General features: G+C 45.6%; 1 protein-coding gene across 1 annotated transcript in view; it reads left to right on the plus strand.

Annotated features, from left to right (window-relative positions):
* The window catches only part of LOC128454756 (disco-interacting protein 2 homolog C-like), a 95,050-nt gene that overhangs the window by 45,160 nt on the left and 26,774 nt on the right, over positions 1-23,116 (plus strand). Inside the window, 19 exon segments of the mRNA XM_053438276.1 lie at positions 3,300-3,371; positions 4,179-4,289; positions 5,529-5,654; positions 8,708-8,831; positions 8,833-8,971; positions 8,973-9,087; positions 13,705-13,866; positions 14,699-14,818; positions 15,465-15,662; positions 17,585-17,676; positions 19,332-19,364; positions 19,366-19,443; positions 19,744-19,867; positions 20,976-21,085; positions 21,675-21,704; positions 21,706-21,778; positions 21,868-21,932; positions 22,286-22,379; positions 22,906-23,025. Of these exon segments, the coding sequence (XP_053294251.1) occupies positions 3,300-3,371; positions 4,179-4,289; positions 5,529-5,654; positions 8,708-8,831; positions 8,833-8,971; positions 8,973-9,087; positions 13,705-13,866; positions 14,699-14,818; positions 15,465-15,662; positions 17,585-17,676; positions 19,332-19,364; positions 19,366-19,443; positions 19,744-19,867; positions 20,976-21,085; positions 21,675-21,704; positions 21,706-21,778; positions 21,868-21,932; positions 22,286-22,379; positions 22,906-23,025 (1,986 nt within the window).

The following is a 23,116-nucleotide window of genomic DNA, read 5'->3' on the forward strand; positions in this document are numbered from 1 at the left end:
TGAGTTTCTGTCCTGACTCAGCGTGTTGCTAGTGTAAACACCTGCTGCCTCTGAATACACATTGTACTTGTCACCATCGTGTGTGTGTGTATATGTGTGTGTGTGTGTGTGTGTGTGTTTTCCTCGCCCTCATTCCCAAGGGAGTCCTGGGGCGTTTCCTCTCGGCTCAACTGTTTGTTTGTGTTTTTATGGATGCATGACTCTATGGTTGTGTGTGTGTGTGTGTGTGTGTTACCTTATCTCTGAGCACAGGTCTGGAATCATAGTCCATATTAATTTAATTAATTATAACTTAAGCTTTCTTCTCCCCAGTGGGCGGCGACCAGGGGCTGGATAACAAACACATTTTGATTAAAAGAATGTTTCCAGTGGCTTCAAACCTCTGACAGCTTCTCAAATACATATTGTTTTAAGTTTGATCAGATCCGTCAAACTTCAGAGCAGTTGATTGGTATAATAATGGTTTTTAAATCCTGGGAGAGACTGTGTGGAGCCTGGCGAGGGGCTGGTCCCAGTACAACCACATCTCCCAGTAGACCCGGTTATCTCAGCTTCCATGGAGACGTTCAGCCAAAAGTTTCTTGATTTGTAAAAACACTTTCATCATCAGCATCACCAATATACACTTTATTTTTATGCTCTAAGTTCATCCTTGTCCTCTCTCTCTCTCTCTCTCTCGCTCTCTCTCTCTCTCTCTCTCTCTCTCCCTCTCCCTCCCTCCCTCCCTCCCTCTCTCTCTCTCACTCTCTCTCTGTGTGTCTCCAGTGTTGAAGTGTGGGAACAATAAAATCATCTGTTTCCTTTTTAGGTGCTGGATGGATGCAACGCTCCTCTCTACTTCCCTCTTTCCCTCTTTCTCCCTTTTTCTACCCTTTCCTCTGAATTCACATTGCTCTGTTCACACTTCCCTTCTTTTCTGCTGGTTTCTCTTTATTTCTCCCGTTTTCCTCTCTCTCTCTGGTTTCATGGTTGATTTCTAGCTTTCCTCTCTCTCTCCCTCTCTCTCTCTCTCTCTCTCTCTCTCTCTCTCTCTCTCATACTGTATATGGTCATGGAGGCTCAGCCCTGCTCTTTCTCTGGGAGCTGTCACTCGCAGTGGGGGGGGTGATATAGCAGAGCAGACTCTCACTTGAATGCACTGTATGGTTGACTTGTGGATTGGAGCTGGATTTGCCCCTTACTGGTGTTCAGGTTGTGGAGGCATCTGGACGATGTGACACTTTCCAGCTCCTCCTGGTGGATCCTGAGGTGTTTCCAGGCCAGATGGGATATTTATATATAATCCCTCCAGCGAGTTCTGGGTCCTGAGCCCCTAAAAACCCTAACCCTCATATTTATTTATGTTTACATCTCAGATATCGGTGGAGGGATACGTTATGGATCAGGAAACAACCGATTCAATTTAGTTGCAGATCCAGGATTATTCTCTTCACTTTCTCAGAGATTAATTTGTGGATCTTGATGATAAATCATGGAGTTCCTAGCTGAAGCTTTTCTGTCTCTCTCTCTGCTCGGCCGTGAAACGTGTTCAGAGGAACAGGAAACGTCTTCACCACCTCAGCCGGACTCGTCTCTCACAGCCGGTGGCAATGTCATCCAGAACTGAAGAGACAGACAGACTGGGGGGGGGGGGGGGGGCTCTGCAGTGGAGGAATAGCAGAGCCTGAGTCATCCTTCCTTCCTCTGTCTCTATTTAAAAATCCTCATCCCTCCATCAACCCTCACTCCTCCCCTCGCTCCAACAATGCTTTTGCGTCTGTACAATTTAAATCCAGTTTATTACAACACAAACAGAGACGAGCTGCAGAATAACAACACACAGTTTGTATGTTTCAATAGTCTCAAGTGACTGTTCTTACTGTAGCTGTGCACACACACGTTGTTCTTGCAACACAACTCACACAGGGAAAGTCCTTCATCAGAAGTTTGTAGACAATAAATTAGAATGACAATAATATAATAATACTGGAAGCCCCGGAGTTAAACCCTGCCCTGTCTCACAGAGTGACAGACAGACTGACTGACAGACTGAATCACTGACTGACTGACTGACAGACTGACTGACTGTCTCACTGACAGACTGACTGACAGACTGACTGACTGACTGACTGACTGACTGACTGAATCACTGGAGGAGGTTTCCATCAAGGAGCTGTTACAGTCCCCGACTGAATCAGCTGTGACTGACACGTTCATTTCACTTTGACTCTGGATAAAAATCCCAATTAAGTCAAGATGGTTGGCAGCGAGTGTGTGTGTTTCTGTTTGTGTGTGTGTGTGTCTTAGTGCAACTGGTTGGTATGTGGGGGATAAGGTCGGACCTCCCTCTGTTCCCCCCCCCATGTGTCTCAACCTCCCTCAAAGTCTCTTTTATTGTCTTTTCCAACTGAAACATTTCTCTCTGCAGGGAACTTAGATCCCCTACTAGAGATGCTAATTATTGCCATGTGCCTTTGCCTTCACGCTACCAGAAACACACACACACACACACACACACACACACACACACACACACACACACACACACACACACACACACACACACACTCTGCTGACATCACCGATGACGTCCGTGCCCACAGTTGGATTCTTGATCCGAGCCAGTGAGTCACGTGTTGGTGTGTTTAAGGAGGATTTGTCAGGTCCAGATTTCTCCCCTGTTCGACCAATCAGCTGCAGAGTTAGTCACTCGGTCTGTTTCCTTCGCCTCCTGCTGCTGGAGGAGAGGAGGTGCCCTTCACTCTGATTTATCTTTCCTCCGAGTTTTCATTTCTTCACTGAGTCGTCCTCAGAGCGCTCAGCTGCTCAGCCGCTCAGCCGCCTGCCGTCAGCTACAGTTGTCACAAAGGTTTCAGGAGGTGGGAGAACACATGTTTAGAGTATCAGAAAATAAAACCTCAGTCCAACTCTGAAATATGTTGTGCGTCTCTGAAAAATGGGGTCATAAGCATTTATTAAAGAAATCAGATGTTAATGTAGGCTTGTGTTGATTTCTCACTTCTTCCCTGTGCTGTTAAAAGTTTGTTTAACATCACCGAGAAGAGGTTGTGGCTCTTTGTGTTCATTTCAATAGAACCTTGTTGTTTTCTGTGTGTTTCCATTAATTCAGATGATTGTGGGAGTTTAACTGGGAGATAATGGAACACACCTCGTGTCTTAAGCTTGTTTTTTTAAATAACCTTTGGCTGGAAAGTCTGTAAAACTACCTTGATTCAAAAACAACTTTATTTTGGTTTTACCATTTCTCACCATGAAGAATAAGGAAAGTAAACCACCTTCTCTCTGTGTTTCTCTGACAGGTGACATCACACAGAAGGGCTATGAGAAGAAGCGCTCCAAGCTGATTGGAGCCTATTTCCCTCAAGCACCAGGTAAAACTAAGTGTTATTAGCTCATCAACTTCAAATATTTAAATAACAAGTTTTCCCCCATTAATAAAAACTTCAGCTTTCAGAGAAATGGGTATGCGTCACCTACAGGAAATATCATCAGATCAATTCAGGCCTTTAGGAGCTCTTCTTCACTTCCTCTGATCTGGAGTCAGTCTGCAAACCTCAGATTATTCACCCCCACCAGCCGAGAGTCCGTCCAGTGGAAATAAAATTCACTGCTTCATGTTTCCAGCGTGTCCATCCATCCAGACTCCCCAGAGGAGAGCAGCAGAGCGGGGGGGTTCTCACAGACCTCTCATATACTCCTGCTCTGGCTGCTAGTCGTCGGTCGGCTAATCAACTTTCAGCTCTTCTCTCGAGCAGCAGCAGCGATTCCCTGAGCCGCTCTGAGAGCTCTAATCAAGATGGATGCTGGTAGATCAGCGGCTGTCAGGACCCGGCTGGTTCTTCTCATCAGGCGTATTGACTGGTTTGCAGGGAGCTGGTTTCCTCTCTGAGAGAATCTGGATTTGATTCAAGGAAAAAACTCAAATCTAACCGTTGTGTTGTTTATAGTTTGGTGATGAAGTGTATTTCTTGTTTCCCCATCTAAAGCTGTTGATCTGAGTCGTGATCATCTGCACACATCTGCCCCTTGAACACTTTAACTTGACTTTATCTAGGATTTAATTTTATTAGTTTGCTCTATAGATACAAAAATAAAAGAAGGTGAGGGTTTTTTATCATAGAGTTGGTTTTAGATTTGGTTTCAGGTTCAGACTGTTATCTGAACCTCCTCTGTTCCAGGAATGGATCCGTCCATGGGCCAGGAGAGAAGAGCACCGGTCACCCCGTCCTCGGCCTCCCGCTACCACCGCCGGCGGTCCTCTGGCTCCAGAGACGAACGCTACAGATCAGGTGAGACGGACGTGTCCCACCACTGTAGGACGTCTTTGGGACGTTCAGTCCTCGTGGACAGAGGAACTGACCTCACAGACATGTTGTACATAGGACCACATCCGGGCTCTGGTTGATGTTCTCAGTCCTTCTGTGCCGCAAAGTGTTTGGACTGTGAAGAAACCAGCTTTAGGGAAATCTGTCCTCCATTGTTTGTCCTGGTTCCATGCGGTGTGGACTCAAGATTAATATCGGATTAACTGAGGATTTCAGCAGCGTCTCATTCAAATGTAATCTGGGGGAATTTGTTGTGGTGACACTCGGGGTTAGAAGTGAAGATCCGATAAGAGAAGAAACCAGCTGGTGTTTGAATCATTTCATCATCTGGAGAGAAACCTGCTTCGCTCTGTGACCACAGACCTGGAGTCTGCTGAAGAGTTTGATCCAACCCAGAAATAAATCCTGTAAAAAAAAACTTTTAAACCACTAAATCGAAAAAGAAGAGTTTTGCAGTCTTCTTTTAAACGACACACACACACACAAACACACACACTCTCTCTCTCTCGCACACATTGCCGTCACACTCGGTCGACCGTCAGACAATAAACGTGCACTTGAGATTTAAATCACCTCCGTTTCCCAACAGAAGCCAAACAAACGTGAACCTGCAGCCCACGTTCATTCTGACTGAGTCTCACTGGTGTGGTTATCGTCAGCCTGCCGTCTGCTCTGCAAACAAACCACACTGGGGTTATATTGCAGCTCTTTATCTCACTGTTAGAAACGCTCATTTACACAAGGTCTCCACCGACACTCCCTGAACTTAACCAATGCAGCAGGAAGACAGAGGGCGGCTGATGGTTCTCTCTGTGTTTGCACTGGACGCCGTCACGGCTGCTTGAGAAGTCAACTTCTCTCTTTGGCCTTAAGTCGTGTGTTCAGCTGAGAAGAAGAAGAAATACTCAGATACTTAATGAGTGAAAGAACCACAATGTCACCTCACACAGCCCCGAGCAGCTGATGAGGTCAAACACACACATGGTGTGTTAACACGAGAGGATTTTATTAGTGTCATGAAAAAACACATTCAAACATAAACAACACTGTGGAACGGCTACTTTAGATATCATAATACAAACTTTTTTACATGTACTCCATGACTTCTGAAAGGTCCTACACTGCAGTGTCCCCTGGGAGATGGTTGTGTGTTCGTTGTCGCTTTGCACTCTGAACTAAACACATCTGTATGTTTGTGTCCAGATGTGCACACGGAGGCAGTGCAGGCGGGCCTTGGCCAAACACAAAGAGAGGAAGATCGCGGTGCCATGCCGTCCAAGAGGCGGTCGCTGGTGGTCCAGACCTCCATGGACGCCTACACACCACCAGGTGAAGAGCAAGACACACACACACACACACACACACACACAACACACACACACACACACACACGACAACTTGCTCAACCCAAGTTATCTACTTTGTTGTGCTATGAGCGATGACTCCAGTAGCAGCACACACACTTCTGCAAAGGCGGCCTCCGTAGTTTAGGTTAGTCAAGTTAAGTGTGTGTTTGTGTGTGTGTGTGTGTGTGTGTTTCTGTGAGCGGTAGATGTTGTGCTGATTTAGAGGTTTGAAAGTGAGCGCAGCTTTAGCGTCACCTTTGATGAGATTGGTGTGTAGACGTTTTTAAACACAAGGTGGCCGGTCATGAGCCACAATCAACCGATAAATGCAGATGTTTTTTTATTAATATGATAATTCATGTGATTTTAAAACCAGCATCAATGTGTTTCATACAAGAACAACAGGTCATGTGATCGAGTTCGATTCTCAGAGAACACGATGAAAGTTTGACCTGTAGGTGGCAGCAGAGAGAACGTCAGCACAAAGTCACACCTTTAGATTCTTTCTTATGATCTCAAGTTTGTCAGGAAATTATTTTAAATAAAAATCCAACTTAAATAAAAACAAAGGAAATCCCGATAGAGGCAGTGTGAAGCTGTGGAGTCACTCGTTAACTAACAAAGAGCAGAAACTAACTCCAGAATTTAACTGTCTGCAGTAAATTAATAACTGCAATTAGTGTGATGTAATAATCTTGTATTGTGAGAGGAGGCATTATGGGATATAACCTTTATTGGTCCTGTAAAAGAGCCAGTTCAGAGACTGAAGGTTTTACTGAGGGACAGAAACTCTGCAGAAGAACAAGGACCAGGAATCAACAGAAACCAATTTAGATGGTTTTTCATATATTTGACCCCCGTGTGGCCTCGACCTTTAAGATTCTATTTCCTGTGCCGTCAGTTATCATGTGTGCACGTGCCCGACCTATCGCCCCCCCCCCCCCCCCCCCCCCCCCCCCCCCCCCCCCACGTGGATGTCATCGTACGTTTGAAGTTCGGAGCGATGAGGGAGTCTGATGGATATTTGGCCGACCCTCACTTCTCCGGACACATCACGGCTGAGTTCCTCCCGGTGGGCCGTTGCGGGGGGGGGGGGGGGGGGGGGGGTCTGTCCGGGTGGCTGGTGGCAGGCGTCCATGTTCGTTATGGAGCTGGTGTTGGTTTTAATGAAGGTGTTAATGAGGCTATTATCTCTGTGGGCTGGAGGGTCGAGCTCCTCAGCGTCTCTGAACAAGAGGATTCAGACTCACGACACAGAGAGGAGCCGCACAACGGCCAAACTACACATCTCAGAAGCATTTTAATCTTTACCAGGTGTAAATGAGCAAAGCTGATGGATTTTAAGACGTATCAGTGTGAGTGTAGAATTTCACACACGAATGAAATACATGAAATACACCTTTAGACTCATCTCACGTCTCAAACAGCTGCACCTGCACACGTTCAGTCCATCAGGAGGAAATAGAGCGTTTGTCTGGGACAATTTTCTGCAGGATTAATCCACATTTGGTGCTCTGGTGAGTATTTGGGGCAACAGGACTGTTCACGTGTGTGTGTGTGTTTGTGTGTGTGTGGGTTTGTTTATGATGATAAAAGAACAACAGTGTGGCCCACAGATATGTCTTTAATAGGTTGTGGTGGTGATACAGGAGCTCTGTGGCTCAGAGGAATCATCAGAACCAGGGTTTGGATGCACACAGTCGGTTTTCATTGGATTTATTCAATATGTATTTTTCTAACAGAGAGATAAAGTTAGCAAATACACACACACACACACACACACACACACACACACACTTACGGTGGTGTCTGTGTGACTTCAATTGGAGGTTGACTGGATTTACTCTAACCATCACCATTGTTACTACTCACCTAACCCTTACCATAACCATAACCTTAACTTAAACCTAACTTTAAAATATTTATTCACCGTAAAATGTTATGATTTACGTTTTTGTCGCCAATCGAAGACAATTGTATACCTTGACAACACACACACAAACACAAACACACACATAGAAAATTCACACGACTTCTAAGTTTATCTTTTCCCTCCACTTCACACAAGACAAGGTAAACAAGCAGCGATGAGTCACAGTAATACACACAGTCCCTCATGCAGATTTAGAAAGCACACATCCCGAGGGAGCGGTAAAAACACACGCACACACACACACACCCACACACACACACACACACACACACACACACACACACACACACGGCTGTCTCTCTGCCGGCGAGGTTCACTTGAGGACAGCAGAGTCGCATGTTGCCGAGCAGCGATTGGCCTTCGACTGGTTTCACAGCTGCAGTTTCTCGATAACTCAACTCATCAATAATCATATTTCATCTTCAGTACGAGTCTCTCTCTCTCTCTCTCTCTCTCTCTCTCTCTCTCGTTCTCACGTTCCCCTCTTTGATGCTCTGTGTGTTTTCCTCCTGTGAGAGTCCCACGTTGGCCGGCAGCTTGTTTTCTATTGTTCTCAACATGTTTGTGTCGTCAGTGGAAGCCTCGGTGGGGTCCTGCTGAGAACCAGACTCAGATTTTACCAAAGCAAGCACGTCAGCAATGCACTGGGGGGGGGGGGGGGGGGTCCTCTAACCAGCGATCTTCTCTTGAACCAGAACAAGAGGTCATGTGACTTGTGCTTGTTTGCTGGAGGTGTTTCCTCTTCAGACTCGGTTCCACACCGTCAGGCTTGTGTTGCCATGGGCATTATGGAAATCATGGGAAAAATATGTTCACACAAATCCACACACACACACACATACACATACACACACACTTTCATGAACAAACTTTACTCCGTCCCTCCCCGGTGGCAACAGATGGGAGCTGAAATATTTCCAGGCTAAAGGAAATAGACTGTGACATAAAGACTGTCTCTGTGTTTGTCTCTTATACTCTAATTATTATTATATTATAATAGCATTAGTATCGTGATAGAATCAAAGATCAATTATTGTCCATTGGTTTGATTCAGTGTTTCGAATTCACATTTTTCATTTTTGCTCTGATGACCTGTCTAGAAGTTTTATGAATCTATTTTCTTCTTCCATTCGTCTCCTGCTCAGACACCTCCTCCGGCTCGGAGGGTGAGGGTCAGGGCAACGGGGAGGAGGGAGACGGAGGAGACGGTGGAGAAGAGGACGGAGGAGGGGGGGGGGGGGACGTCGTCCAGCCGGGAGGGGAGCATCAGCATGGAGCACTGGATCAGCCGGGCCATGCACGGCACCTCGTCCACCACCACCACCACCTCGTCCACGGCCTCCTCCTCCTCCTCCTCCACACGCAGCGGGGGGGAGCGGAGCAGCCGGAGGCCGCCTGGCTGACGTCCTGGCTCAGCATGTCCACATGTCCGCCCACCACCACCACCACCGCCACCATCACCATCGCCACCACCACAAGACGGGTAAGAGAGGAGGTGGTGGACCCGATTCTGTATTGTTTGTATTAAGTGTCAAGAACCACAAAATGTTCTTCACTGCTCGATTCCATTTTATTTCTTCTGGGACTTTTCAGAACAAGTAGAAAAATAAAATGCATGAATTTGCTGATTCCATAGAAATACTCAGGAAACTCTGAAGCACTAATCCAAGTCCAGGGACATGTTGTCATCCTCAGATCTAGAGACAAAATCCAGAGCAGCTCAAGAGAATACAGCTGATGTGAGGCTGCATCTTTAACAACCACGAGTCCACTTCTATAACCTGAGACTTTTAGAGAAACCCAGTGAGGATTTATTTCTGCTTATTGCAAAGTCTAGAAAACCACAGAGCAAATTACAGACTCCCCGTGGAGACCACAAGTCAAATCTGGATCTAGAGCAACTCCTGAGCTCAGGCTGTGTCATCCTGAGCCAAAGCTAAAGATTTATTTGTCATTTTCTAGTTAAAAAGGAGTTTTAACGTGTCTGGATTCTGCTGCACTCTTACACTCAGGGATCTGAGGTGATGGATGATGGCTGCTGATTGGTCCACGTACTGTTAGATGTTTTTAAGGTTCTGTTTTCTGTCGCGTTGGTTCTGTCTCTGGGGAAATTAAATCCTAACGAGCGGTGTAGCACGATGACGACACTGATGTGACGCTTCCTAACACCGTGTGGGACAAATTACATTTTACAAGAAGTCAAATTTACTAATAAAGCAGAAATCAGAGTTGACCAGCGTGCTGTCGAATGGTGAAGGGACGTCTCTAGGAAGTGGAAATGTGTCGTCCCTCGTTATTTAACGTCTGTGAACATAATGAGGATTAAAATAATGAATAATTATGTGATAAATGTCTAAATGATAATCCTGAGTGCATTGATAAGATGATGTTTTGACTCATCTCCTCCTTATCTAGTGCAGATATCCTCATATTAGAGCAGCTGTTTCCTCGTTTGCTCTTTAAACAAATCAAGTGTCGGCGAGTTTCTTTCCAGCTGCAGCTCCAGTTAGTCGGTTGTTGAGAAGTTTGCAGTAGAAACGGGGTTTGAGTGAGAGAACCAGAGTCTTGTGAAGTTTCAGTGGAGTGTGAACTGGGGGTGTTGGGTGGAGGGTCGCGTCCCAGTGCACGGTGTGTAAAGTTTAACACTGCTTCTGTTTCCTCTTTTAACTTCACTCTGTTTGTCTGTCCGGCTGCTGCTTCTCATTTTTTAATTTCCTTTTTTAAACATCACTTTCTCCATTTTTTGGTTTTGCCATTAAGTGAAATTCACTTATTGTGAAATGACTTAAATTAAACAAGCAAAGGAAAAGACATGAACTATTATAATAGTTAATAATGATAGATTTAAAGAGATTTAGATTTTTGTTGTATTGTATCTTGGCCCCAAAAAAAGAGATTGTTAATCTTAATTATTGAGTATTGAGTAGTGGATAGAAAGCTTTTGTGACGTTTAAAGTCAGATGTGTCATTTATATGTTATACGTTTTTTCGACCCCTGATTTCTCCCGTGTTTTTACGAGCTGGTTATGAAAGCTCATGAAACAGATGGATGGTCCGTGGTTATCATCCAGTATTATTATTATTATTATGTCAGTGCTCCCCTCGCTGCAGCCTTGAGCTTTGTGGTAGATGCATGAAAACTGTGTCTGTGCGAGCAAAAGGAAAAATAAGCTGTGAATTGTTGATGAGGGAAATCCACGATGCTTTTAAAGAAGCTGGAGAGCAGCTTGTCTGGTCGACTCCCTGTTCAAGGTCACTCTGCTGGCGTTGTTTATTGATTTGTCTAATTATGAAGCATAATTTGCTCGGTCAGAGTCGATATGCTTTCAAAATGGTTTTTAATCCGAGTCAGAAAGCGTCTGACTGTCTTCTTCCTCTTTTTTTATTTCCCTGTCGGTCTCTTGTTTTACGCAGCTTGTTTTCTTAAAAGCTGTGTCTCGAGTCGGGGGTGCATCTTTCTGAGGCTGCTTTTTAAAAACGTTGGGTCACATCGGCAGGTGGATCCTTCCCGGCCCAACATATCCCATAATCCATTGCGCTTCTGTGATGAGCTGGTTTTCAAAGAGGCGATGGCAGCAGCGAGTGAGACGAGAAATCAAGAAGAATGTGTTTTAAAGTGTGAGCTCTCAGCGAACAGCTAACGATGCTCGAGTTCATAAAAACATATTTTCAACGTTTGTATGAACCGTAGCTCTGTTGATTGGTGACGGCTGTAAACCATCATCTGCCGCCTGGAATCAAGATCAAAGGATTTCACCAACACTTTCCTCTGGTTAGGAAAAGTTCTTATCATCATCCAGACTTCTGGATGTTATGTGAATAACAAGAACCCACCGGTCAGCTCGGGGCTCAAATCAATGTCCGGCCTGATTTATTGAAGTGGTTTCCTCTTCTGTGAGAACACAGTGACTCCGGCTGCAGGAAGCAAAGAGCATTCACCTAAAGAAAAGTTCTAGAAGAGTTCTTATATCAAATGTGATTAAAGCTGCCATCACAGGAGAGACTAAAGGCTCCTGGACGGAGACTTTCTAAATGCTTGTAGTTAAAGTCTGATTGAAGGGTGGACATTATAGATTTTATATACACTAAAACTTATTTGACTCGTGGACTTTCATCCTAAATGTTTCTAGGAGCTTCAGTCGACAGTCACTGTGACTGAAGGGCTCAGTGTCTTTTAAACCCTGTTAAACCGCCATCGACCCACAGTGAGAGACGTCCTGTCCCCGAGTGAACCGCCTCAGCCTGATCCGTATTCCAGCAGTGATGGTGGCCTTCCTCCTCCTCCTCCTCCTCCTCCTCCTCCTCCTCAGCCAGGGTCGCTCTTCCTCCCTGTCGTACATCCTCATAAATACATGTTGATGAGGTCACCAGATGCGTGTTCACGTACTCACACACACACTCACACCGGTGAGCTAGTCAGAAAGAAGGATACACACACATACTCACTCACTCACTCTCACTCACACACACACAGCTGGTCAGAAAGAAGGACACACACACACACACACACACACACAGTGATGAGCAGCACAGGACTGCAGACAGACAGTGCAGATGTAGCTCCAGTGATTAGCATGCCTGCTCTGTGCTCTGCTGTGTTGATATTCAGTCCGTGTCTGAATAAAGAATTCTGTTTGGTCTCCTGCTCGCTGCTCGATTCCTCTCTCTCCACTTGTTTCTCTCTTTTTATTTTATGTTTCTCTCCCTGATGCTGAAAATCTCTCCTCTCTTGTTTGTCAGGCGATGAAATCTGATGATTTCTGTCGGGTTTATTGGCCGAGAAGCAACTTCTGTGTTTCACAGTTATCATCAACCCTGGTGAGACCAGTGGAATAAACAGGTGACAGGAAACTGAGGAAATAAAGAAACATAGAAACAGACGTTAAGCCACAGGAGCTTTTCCAGTGACACCATGAAACTAGTTCAAATCCAGTGAACTTCATTAGTTTGTGCCCATAAGTCTTTTTTCTTTATGAAGGTTAAATTAATAACCCAACATGCAGTGTAGAGCCTGTGTGGTGCATATGTGTCTGTTTTTATTATAAAGAAATCGAGCTGTTAATAATCACTCAGAGAGAAAAGGCGATGATGAAATATGAAGTAAGAGGAAGACGAAGAGATCAGAGTGAAATGCATCTTTGTTCTGGTTCCATCACAGACACAAGAAGTTAACATGTGAGTCTTCATGTTTTGAAAAGAGAATTATCAAGCTTTCTTTTTCTCTTTGTGTCCAAAGTCTTTGTGCTCTGGAATCTCTTCGTCTTCCACGTTCACCGCTCCTCTTCTTCATCCTGAGATGTTTGCGTTCTTCCAGTTGTTCTTCATCTTGTCTCTGATCATTGTTGTTGGATCATGTTTGTGTTGTTTGAACTTTAGTCATTTATCTTTTGTGTCGTCTTCTTTTCATGACTTGTCGAGCAGGACTTTGTGTTGCAACATTTCCTAAAGCTGAACAAGATGAGATTCACCTCCACTCATCTGTTTGGATTCACCACACTTCCTCCTCCCTGCTTCATTTCATGCTCCGTCCACTCAGAGTAAAGTGAAGCGTTTGAAAAATCAGCCGCAGCAGAGAAGCTGAAACACAACAGGAAGTGAAACGCTCTGAAAACCAGTGTGAGGTGTTGATGGTTTGTTGTTTCTCACAGAGAAGCTGGTGGGCCGAGGGGCCGGAGGCATCTTGTTTCTGATTGGTCCGTCTCATTCTTGTGAACTCAATATCTGAGCCTGGAGGTCGTTTCTTTAAATTTGATGCAAACCTTCAGATGGAGTCATGGATGAAGTTTGTGATCAAAGGTCAGAGGTCAACGACATAAATACCTTCAGGGAATCATTTCATAGATGAAGTGATTCAAATTGGAGGGTCAAGGTCACTGTGACCTCACAGAACTCGTCTTTCGTCCTGTGACCAACTTACTTTCGAGGGAGTCCTCTCAACCTGGCCACTGTTTAGACTCAGATGTTTCAAAGGTCAAAGGTCAGAGTGACCTGATGAGTCTGGAAGAACTGAATTCAGACGAACAACCACACATCTGTCATTCTTCTGTTTCATTGTAGATGACTAACCTTCCCTCCTTCCCTCCCTCATCTCACCTCTCAGAGAACCACTCTGCTCCTCCAGACGTCACCGGCTACACCAACAACTCGGCCAACACCACCTCCGCTGATGGGATCCAGGTGGAGCGAGGCCCGGGCGGCGGCACCGCGGTCCAGAGACAGACGCCCAAGTACGGCAACGCCGAGCTGATGGAGACGGGCGACGGTGAGTGGAGCTGGAAAGAAGTGACTATAAGAGCAATAAGAAAAATATGGACACTAAATGCAAAATAGCAGGCTTCCTGTTGCGTTTTTCCAATTACACCCAGAGTTTTGTTTGTCTGGTCATGATACACCTGTGTATCGATTTTTGTGATGATCGGTCAATGTGAGCACGTTCCGGGGGTCTCGGGGGGGGGGGGGGGGGGTATTCCTCCAGAATACGTATATTTTCACTACTTTCTAACTTTCTGCAAATTTAGGTAAGAAGTTGAGCATGTTAAAGCCTCAAAAAGCCAATTCATTTGCCTGAATAATGATAATAATAATAATCATTACAATTTCAATAGGGCCTCCCACTGTCAGTTCTCGGGCCCTAATGATTTAACAACCAAAGCTACTGAATGTTTTATATATTCACTCATGTTGTTTGGGTGTTTTGGGAAGAGGTGGGCACCGAGTTCAGTGCCTCATTTTAATTTGGCAGAGGAGTGAAATCTGCTGATTCATATCTTCATACGTCCAATGAGCTCATTTCATCAGACGCCAGATAAGAAGCTTATGTTGGTTTGAAAGTGGAGAGTCGTTCTTTCACAGCACTGGGATTATTTTTGTTGTCAAGCTGTTGGAGCTGTGCCATTTTGTTTTTTTAATCTTGTTTCAGGATTTAACTTTAGATTCACACTTGAAATTAAACATATATATAATAGAATACTCACTCATAGAGGGCCTGTAAAGCTTATTTAGGATTTCTGCTCTTGGTTTGTTGTGTTGTGTTACAGCGGTTGTGTGTGTGTGTGTGTGTGCGTGTGTGTGTGTGTGTGTGTGTCTCCCTGCAGGCGTCCCAGTCAGCAGCAGAGTCTCCGCTAAGATCCAGCAGCTCGTCAACACTCTGAAGAGGCCGAAGCGCCCGCCGCTCAGGGAGTTCTTTGTCGACGACTTCGAGGAGCTTCTGGAAGGTAACAACTTTTTCATTTGATTCATTTTTCACAATGTCTCTTGTTACATCACTTTAACCTCGGCCGCCGTTTCCACGTCTTTCTCGACCAAACCTCCTTTTCCTCCTGATGTGTGTCGTGGCCAAGCCGAATCCAACTGATGAATATTTCCTTTTGTTCCCAGTGTCAAAAGCTGCAGAGCCAGAGGATAATTCATAATTTAGTGAATAACAAAGGCTGGGACGACTCAGTGGGACATTAAGATTCAGCCTCTTTGTGTTTTGTGCTTAATGAAAAGCTCATCTCCTTCCTCTGTGATCCAGCTGTGATGAACTCACGTCTTCACGTCGTTAAATCAAAGGAAACTAATGACGCTGTGTTTTCATCATGAGATTGTGTTTGTAAGTTTGGAAAATAAATGACTCCTTCCCACGGCTGCATTCCTCACATACATCAGAGTGAAGCTATAACTATAAACCTTATTGAGACAGCTCATAGTGATTCAAAATGAAGAGGAGGAAAACGAGGAGCAGCTTGAAGAAGAGTAAAACGGTTCAATATGAGCAAAGATTCATAAAACATTCACATCATGAACAAATATTAAATCTATTCTGATCTAATCTTATAAAATCTAATCTGATCCCCGTTTCCTGCCGGTCTGCTCCAGTCCAGCAGCCGGACCCCAACCAGCCCAAGGCCGAGGGCGCCCCGATGGTGGTGATGAGGGGCGAGCAGCTGGGCGTGGTCACCAACTGGCCCCCGTCCCTGGAGGCGGCCCTGCAGAGGTGGGGCACCATCTCCCCGAAGGCCCCCTGCCTCACCACCATGGACACCAACGGCAAGCCGCTCTACGTGCTGACCTACGGTAAGCAGGGCCTCGGCTCCCCGGGAAGAATCCTACCTGCACGCCTCAGAATCCTGGAGACGTACAGATCCTGGACCTGTGGCAGGTTGCAGCTGATCGGCTTCAGTGAATGATGCGCTGTAGTTATACAATATAGTTTGTGTGTGTGTGTGGGGGGGGGGGGGGGGAGCTGATGATGAGGCAATGTGAGCGCTCACCAGCCTGTGAAATGTCTTCAGCCTGCACTCAGGAGTCCTCCACCAGAGAGACAACAACACGGTGAGATTGTGTGTGTGCGTGTGTGCGTGTGTGTGTGTGTGTGTGTGCGCAGTGCTGTTTCTGAATCTCCATCTTCCTTTATCTCTCAGTCCAGTGGCGTCGTCCCTTTGATGTCGGCCAACAAGGACGAACTTGTTTTGTTGTGTTTTCTTTCTGTGAACTCGTATCTTTACTCGGGGGAACGGATAAAAAATTCCCGATACCGAACTCTCCCACTGTCCCTGAACTCAACCCTCAGCGCGCTGCACTGCTGATAACCCCACGTTGTCGGAAGGAGAGGAAACATTTTCTATATATGAAAAAGTTTCAAGCGAGCCAAGAGCTGCTCAGGGAACTGTGATCTTCTGAAAACAGCAAAGTTGTTATTTAAAGTTTCTTGATGAAGATGCTCAGACGCTGGGTTCTTATATCTGCTTCTTTTCAGAGTGTTTTTCTGTGACCTACAAAACTAGAAATCCTCCTCCTCAGAACACCTAGAGGACCTAGAACCTCCTGATCCTCAACTGGAGTTTGTGAGAAACACTGAGTTTGTGAGAAACACTGACCGTCCAGTTTGATCTGTTCTGTCTTCAGAGTGTGTGTTTCTCAAAGTGTTCTAATATCTCATTTCACAACCAACGCCTTGATGTTATTAAATCAAGCTCCACGATGAGAAGGTTTCTGAGGACAAAAGGCTGCTGGGTGAATCTTTCACGGGTTGATTGAGTAACGTCATACAAAAAAAGCCAGACCCCAGATCTGTGCTTACATCTGGAGATGCAGATCTCAGATCTGGACACGGCTCAGCTGGAGGGAAGCTTCCTTAAAACGTCAGCAGGAGCCTTGTAACTGAGGAGGGTTGTTTCCAGGCCGGGCGGCGGCTGCTGGTTGGGATTCCCACTGTTACTGCTGAAGTGCCTTTAATCAATCCATGATGTCCTCCTCTTACGTGCAAATGACAGTTTTTCAAGACCCCCGGTGTTGAATTCATTAATTTCCGCCGAATCACCGTTGCTCTGCCTTTTATTTGCAATTTCCTTTCTCTCCTACCTCGTCTGGTTCCTCATGGGATCCCAGATCCTCAGTTTGCGTGAAAAACAAAGAGATTCTCACACTTGGTCGCTCGTTCATGACGTCTGCATCTGCCAGTCGGGAACAGAGAGAGAAGCAGAGGACGGATTCTGCTGGAGTGAGTTTGTGTCTTTACTCAGAAGAGGCGACTTGTCCCTGCAGAGACAACGACTCTGATTCAAGAGATGTTTCATATTAATAACCTGAACCAGCCTGAAGCTGCACGAGCACAAACAATAACCACAAGTATCTGTGGAGATAGCAGAACCCCCCTTTCTCTGTGTAATTATATACTGATGTGGAGAATATGACTGTGTGTAGAGTGTGTGTGTGTGTGTGTGTGAAGTGTCACTGTACATGGATCCAATTACACTGCAGGGTCTGGTTTGACGTCTGTGTGATTGGAGCCAGTTCCCTCACACGGTGAAATATACGACTCAGCTCAGCTCAGTGCTTTTCTCTTCCTTTGTTCCATTTCACACTGAAGTTAAAAAAGATTTCCAATTTAACCTTTGACCTCTCGACTGCACTTTTCATCCCTGACGTCTCAGATTTGTTGTTGCGTGAGTGTGTTTCCCTGTGTGATCACGCTGTGTGTGTGTGTGTGTTTGCAGGTAAACTGTGGTCCAGAAGTGTGAAGGTGGCCTACAACCTGCTGCACAAGCTGGGAACCAAACAGGAGCCACTGGTCAGGCCTGGCGACCGGGTGAGAACCAAACAAACATCCTAGATAACCGAATGAGACGTCTTTCAAATCTAGATCCCCGGCACCATCGGCTCATTTCAAATACCAGCTTCCGTTCTCCATCTTATTCGTATGGAAGTGGACGTAGCAATCTCAGAAATTGAGAAACCAAACCACCGCTAGAGGTGAACGAGGCCGTGTGGAGGAGCTCGACCCAGAAACAGCTGGAGACACCAGAGACATCAGAGACATCAGAGACATCAGAGACATCAGAGCGTCTCCTCTGTCGCCTCCTGAGTTTCCCTCGGTGTTAAAACATCACAGAGCCGCCGGCTGGAGAACAACATGTGGAAGCAGATTCCTGACGTCAGCACTCAGGAACCGTGACTCAATACTTAGAACATGTTCGTGTTGTCAGTGCGATCATCTCATCGGGCTGGAACCTTCATTATCCAGGTCGAGTCCCACATGTGACGCCCCCCCCCCCCCCCCACTGTCTCTGTTCGCCTCCGTCTCTCTTTCATCTTCACTTTGAGCTCAGTTTCCTGCTCGAATGGAGACTCGAGTCAAGGCTGGTGCAGGGCCAGAGTGTGTGTGTCTGTGTGTGTCTGTGTGTGTGTGTGTGTGTTAGTGTGTGTGTGTGTTAATGCATCTCAGCCGGAGGGTGTGTGTTTTTAATTACTGTAAAACTCCCTTTTCTTCCCCCTCAGAGTGTGAATTACAAACGGGTCCTTTTTGTTAAGTGTGTGAAATGACAGCGTTGTTGTTTTGATGTGTCTCTGCAGGGTGATTACAGAAATGAGTCTTTATAACCTGAAGGACTTTAATGACACACAGCGATGATGCAGAAGTTATTAATCTGTGAAAAGTGTGTTTCTCTAATGTTCGGGGGCGTTAAATGTTAGAAAAGCAGGAAATATCAGATTTTTCTTATCGCCCAGAACGTCACATGATCTATGAAGCGTCGTGAAAGTCTGGATTTATCACCGACCTCGTATGTTATTCATATGTCAAACTGCTGCAGCCTGCCCCCCCCCCCCCCACCCATCTTCTCCTGCTTGTATCTTCTACACATGAAACCTGAACGTCTCCAATGAGACCGGCACTGACAACATTAGTCCTGTTAAAGCATCATTACACTGCTCTCATTCACTCAGGTGCACTTAGCTTAGACTGCAGCTTCAGCCGCACACACACACAGACACAAACACACACACACACACACACACACACACACACACACACACACACACACACACACACACACACACACACACACACACACACAGTTCAGTTCTGAATATGGAAGCCATTAAGCAGCACTTACGCTTGGGCTCAACATTGTTATCATAACCAGACTCTGCAGCCGAGCTGGATCCAACATGGCGGAGCAGAGGAATCCTGTTATTCTGCTGCTACGACAGAAAACTAGTTTCAGATGAGACGTCACGGTGTAGAAATAATGATTTTAAGATTTTAAGAGGATTCACTAAGAGGGGAAAATGCAGAATAAATGCCCTGAAGGAGAAAAACGCTTTATCTACTCTACCTTCCTAACAGATTCCTGCTTCTCTCACCATCACGATCTTTCTAACACCCGACGAACACAAACGTTAAACCAAAAAGAAACCACGCTCCTGCAGTAACCCCGGTGTTCTGCCTCTCGCTGCCTGCAGGTGGCGCTGGTGTTCCCGAACAACGACCCCGCCCGCCTTCATGACGGCGTTCTACGGCTGCCTGCTGGCCGAGGTCGTCCCTGTGCCGATAGAAGTACCACTGACCAGGAAGGTGAGTGTCCAGGATCAGTGGACGAGGTAGAGCGGGGGCGTCCACTGATCAGAAATAACGTTGGTTCGATCCCCAAGTCCCTCTGTGTGTGTAAAGAAGTTCTTAACATGCAGCTTTAGATTTGTTTGCTTCTTTCTCTCTGTCCACAGATTTGTGTTGACAGTTAGATAGGAGACAGTTATGTGTGATTATTATCCAAGCAGGAGAGTTTCACGTGCACCAGCTGTCCCTCATCCAGAGCGTCCACTCACCAGAGGAGCTGAGCAGCAGCAGCTCTTGATCAAATCTGTCTCTCTCCAGGACGCCGGCAGTCAGCAGATTGGATTTCTGTTGGGCAGCTGTGGAGTGACGGTGGCTCTGACCAGCGACGCCTGCCACAAAGGGTTACCCAAGAGTCCCACTGGGGAGATCCCACAGTTCAAAGGTGAGCACATACCAGTGTAGAGTGTACACACACACACACACACACACACACACACACACACACCATGATCGTCATACAAGTGCTGAATATCAAGAATAAACTTCCTCCTCAGATTTAGTAAAGTGTATAAGAGGATATACGTTAATAGAACAAACAATACTTCTAGATTTACACTGATATTTTGGACAAAAACGAATCACCGTAAAGGGAGAGATCTTCAGCTTTCTGATGTTTTTATTATAAAACTTGATTTATGGTGCGTGATCCTGAAACTTCTCAGGAAAAGAATCAAACCTGGAAAGTCTCTGAGTAGAAGAAAGAGACGAGTTCAGAGTCAGAGAAACGACGTGACTCTCGTTTCACTGCAGCTCCGATCTGTCTCTCATTAGGATGAAGGGAAAGACTGATGGCAGCAGACAGCTGAGAGAGGGAGGGAGAGAAGGAGAGAGAGAGAGAACGAGACGCATTATACACAGAGAATTGAGAGGCATTAGCACTGAATAGAGAGAGAGAGAGAGAGAATCGCCTTGTGATTAATAAAGACTGTTTTCTTTTCAGTAATGGACGTATAAATAGCAACACGATGCCGCCAGATTTTCTGCTCCTCACTCAGCATGGATTTAGAGTGTGTGTGTGTGTCTGTGTGGGTCTGTGTGTGTCTACGTGTGTCATTAAGGTGGAGTGCTCCTCTTATCGATCAGCCGGCTTTAAACTCACCACGTTCACATGGTGGATTTTTTTTGTTCCGTCTCTGCCGGGTGGGAACAGCAGCTTCACTCCAGACATCCCCCCCCCCCCCCACACACACACACAAACACACACTCTCATGAGCGCCACCTCCTCACACTGATATCAATCTCTTTATAACGGTTGAAGTGAAATATGTGCATTCAGTGCCTTACTGGGAATCAGGGTTAGTTGTGATTTCTTACTCTGTTCAAACCAAAGGAAGCAAACGACCTCACACAGGTTCAGTCCCAGTACCAATCCAAAATCTGGTTCCAGTCTAAAGAAGTCATCCTTGATATGTGTGTGTCTGTGTGTGTGTGTGTGTGTGTGTGTGTGTGTGTGTGTGTGTGTGTGTGTGTGTGTTTGTGTGTGTGTGCAGGCTGGCCTAAGGTGCTGTGGTTCGTCGGTGAGTCCAAACACGTCTCCAAACCACCGCGAGACTGGTTCCCACACATCAAGGACGCAAACCAGGACACTGCCTACATCGAGGTAACACACTCACACACACACACACACACACACACTGATACCACTCTACACTGGGGCGTCCCAAGCATTTCCACTCGTGCACTTTCCTGTGAATGGAAATCAATGGAGCTTCACGTCTTTTTGGATCAGACTCGCACCGCGGCCAAGCGGACGTTTCACCGTTCCTCCGCCGGCTGCCGCTCGATACTATCCTCGCCTCTGATTGGTTGGAATCTAATTAACGTCCCTTGATTGGCTCGGCAGTAATCGCACCGGCAGCAAAGTGAAAAATTCCCATGATGCATCGCGGCTTGAAAAGAGGCCGAGAGGGAAAAGATGATGAAACCGACAAAAGATTGAAAAACTATTGACCTTCTGATTTTTGAAAGATAATATCTCGACCTGACTTTAACAGCATCCCATAATATCTATATATACAGTTTACTTACCTATATACTTGTTAATATTTGTAAGTTTACTTCTAAATATTTGTGAGTTGAACATTCTGGTGCAGTTCAAGTGTAGATATGTTTTGTGTGTTTGCTGCTTTGCTCTGTGGACTGTCCGTCTGTCCCAGTAATCCCAGTAAGAGCTCCCTCTGTCTGTCCAGTACAAGACGTGTAAGGACGGCAGCGTCCTGGGGTGTGACGGTGATGAGGATCGCGATGCTCACTCACTGCCAGGCCCTCACGCAGTCCTGCTCCTACACAGAAGGTAAACACACACACACACACGCTGACACAGACACACAATCACACTGGAGAGCTGGATTCACTCGATGTGTTGTCTGTCCCGTCCTCCAGCTGAGACCATAGTGAATGTGTTGGACTTCAAGAAGGACGTGGGACTGTGGCACGCCGTCCTCACGGTAAGAGGAGGGTCACTTCACCTTCATCCTTCTTTAGTTCATCTTCCTCTCTGTTTACTGTAAATAACAAGACAAAGTTGTTTATATTTTATTTTGTGTACGAAGGTGTACGAGTTTGTATATATGTATATGTATATAGCTTTATTGTTATTATTTATATTTTATATTACATATAGGTTTTTGTACATTATAGGCAATATAGAGCACAGATGAATCCGTTGATTAAATCATTAAGCGTTTGCAAATACAACTTTTTTCTATAATTTCTCTTTTTCAATAAAAATGAATGAATATGAAAATACAATCTGCCTAAGTTTCTCTCTCTCTCTCCCCCCCCCCCCCCTCTCTCTCAGAGTGTGATGAACATGATGCACGTCATCAGTATTCCCTACGCCCTGATGAAGGTCAACCCTCTGTCCTGGATCCAGAAGGTCTGCCAGTACAAAGGTAACGGATCTGAGACACCTCGTCCACCTCGTCCACCTCGTCCACCTCGTCCACTCTCGACTCATGAGACATCGAAATCGAGTCAACGTCCACAAATCATTTGCGTCTGTGTTAACCTGTCCGTCTTGTAAAGTGCCATTTTCATTGTGAAAGTGTTTTCTGATCATTTTATAACAAAAACAAATACAAAGGTGTAAAATATACATATATATATATATATATATATATATATATATGTGTATGGCTGCAGTATAAGTCATAAACCCCGCCTCCTCTATGTTAGTGGTATGTGACATCATGATTGACAGCTAAGTGACTGGTGATTAGTTGAGTCGTGTATGTTCTAAATGACTTCCCCAGCTCAAGATGGCGGCTCCTGCATCTGTTTTATTCTGGCTTCATTTTGAGTAACATGTCGTCCATCTTTGTTTCCAGTCATTTCTCATTAAGTTCATTAATTTTCTTTTTTTATTATTATAGTCATGTATGTGTATCTGTGATTTAACACGTGTGTTTTGTTGTGTAGCCAAAGTGGCGTGTGTGAAGTCGCGGGACATGCACTGGGCTCTGGTGGCCCATCGGGACCAGAGAGACGTCAACCTGAGCTCCCTGCGCATGCTGGTGGTGGCCGACGGTTCGAATCCCTGTAAGAGCCCGCTCTCTAAAGATGTAGACTGCAGCTTCTAAAGTTGTCGTCACTTTTAAAAACATTGTGATTTACCAGTTGTCAATATTGT

The sequence above is a fragment of the Pleuronectes platessa genome, chromosome 13, assembly GCF_947347685.1.
Source record: "Pleuronectes platessa chromosome 13, fPlePla1.1, whole genome shotgun sequence".
NCBI lineage: Eukaryota > Metazoa > Chordata > Actinopteri > Pleuronectiformes > Pleuronectidae > Pleuronectes > Pleuronectes platessa.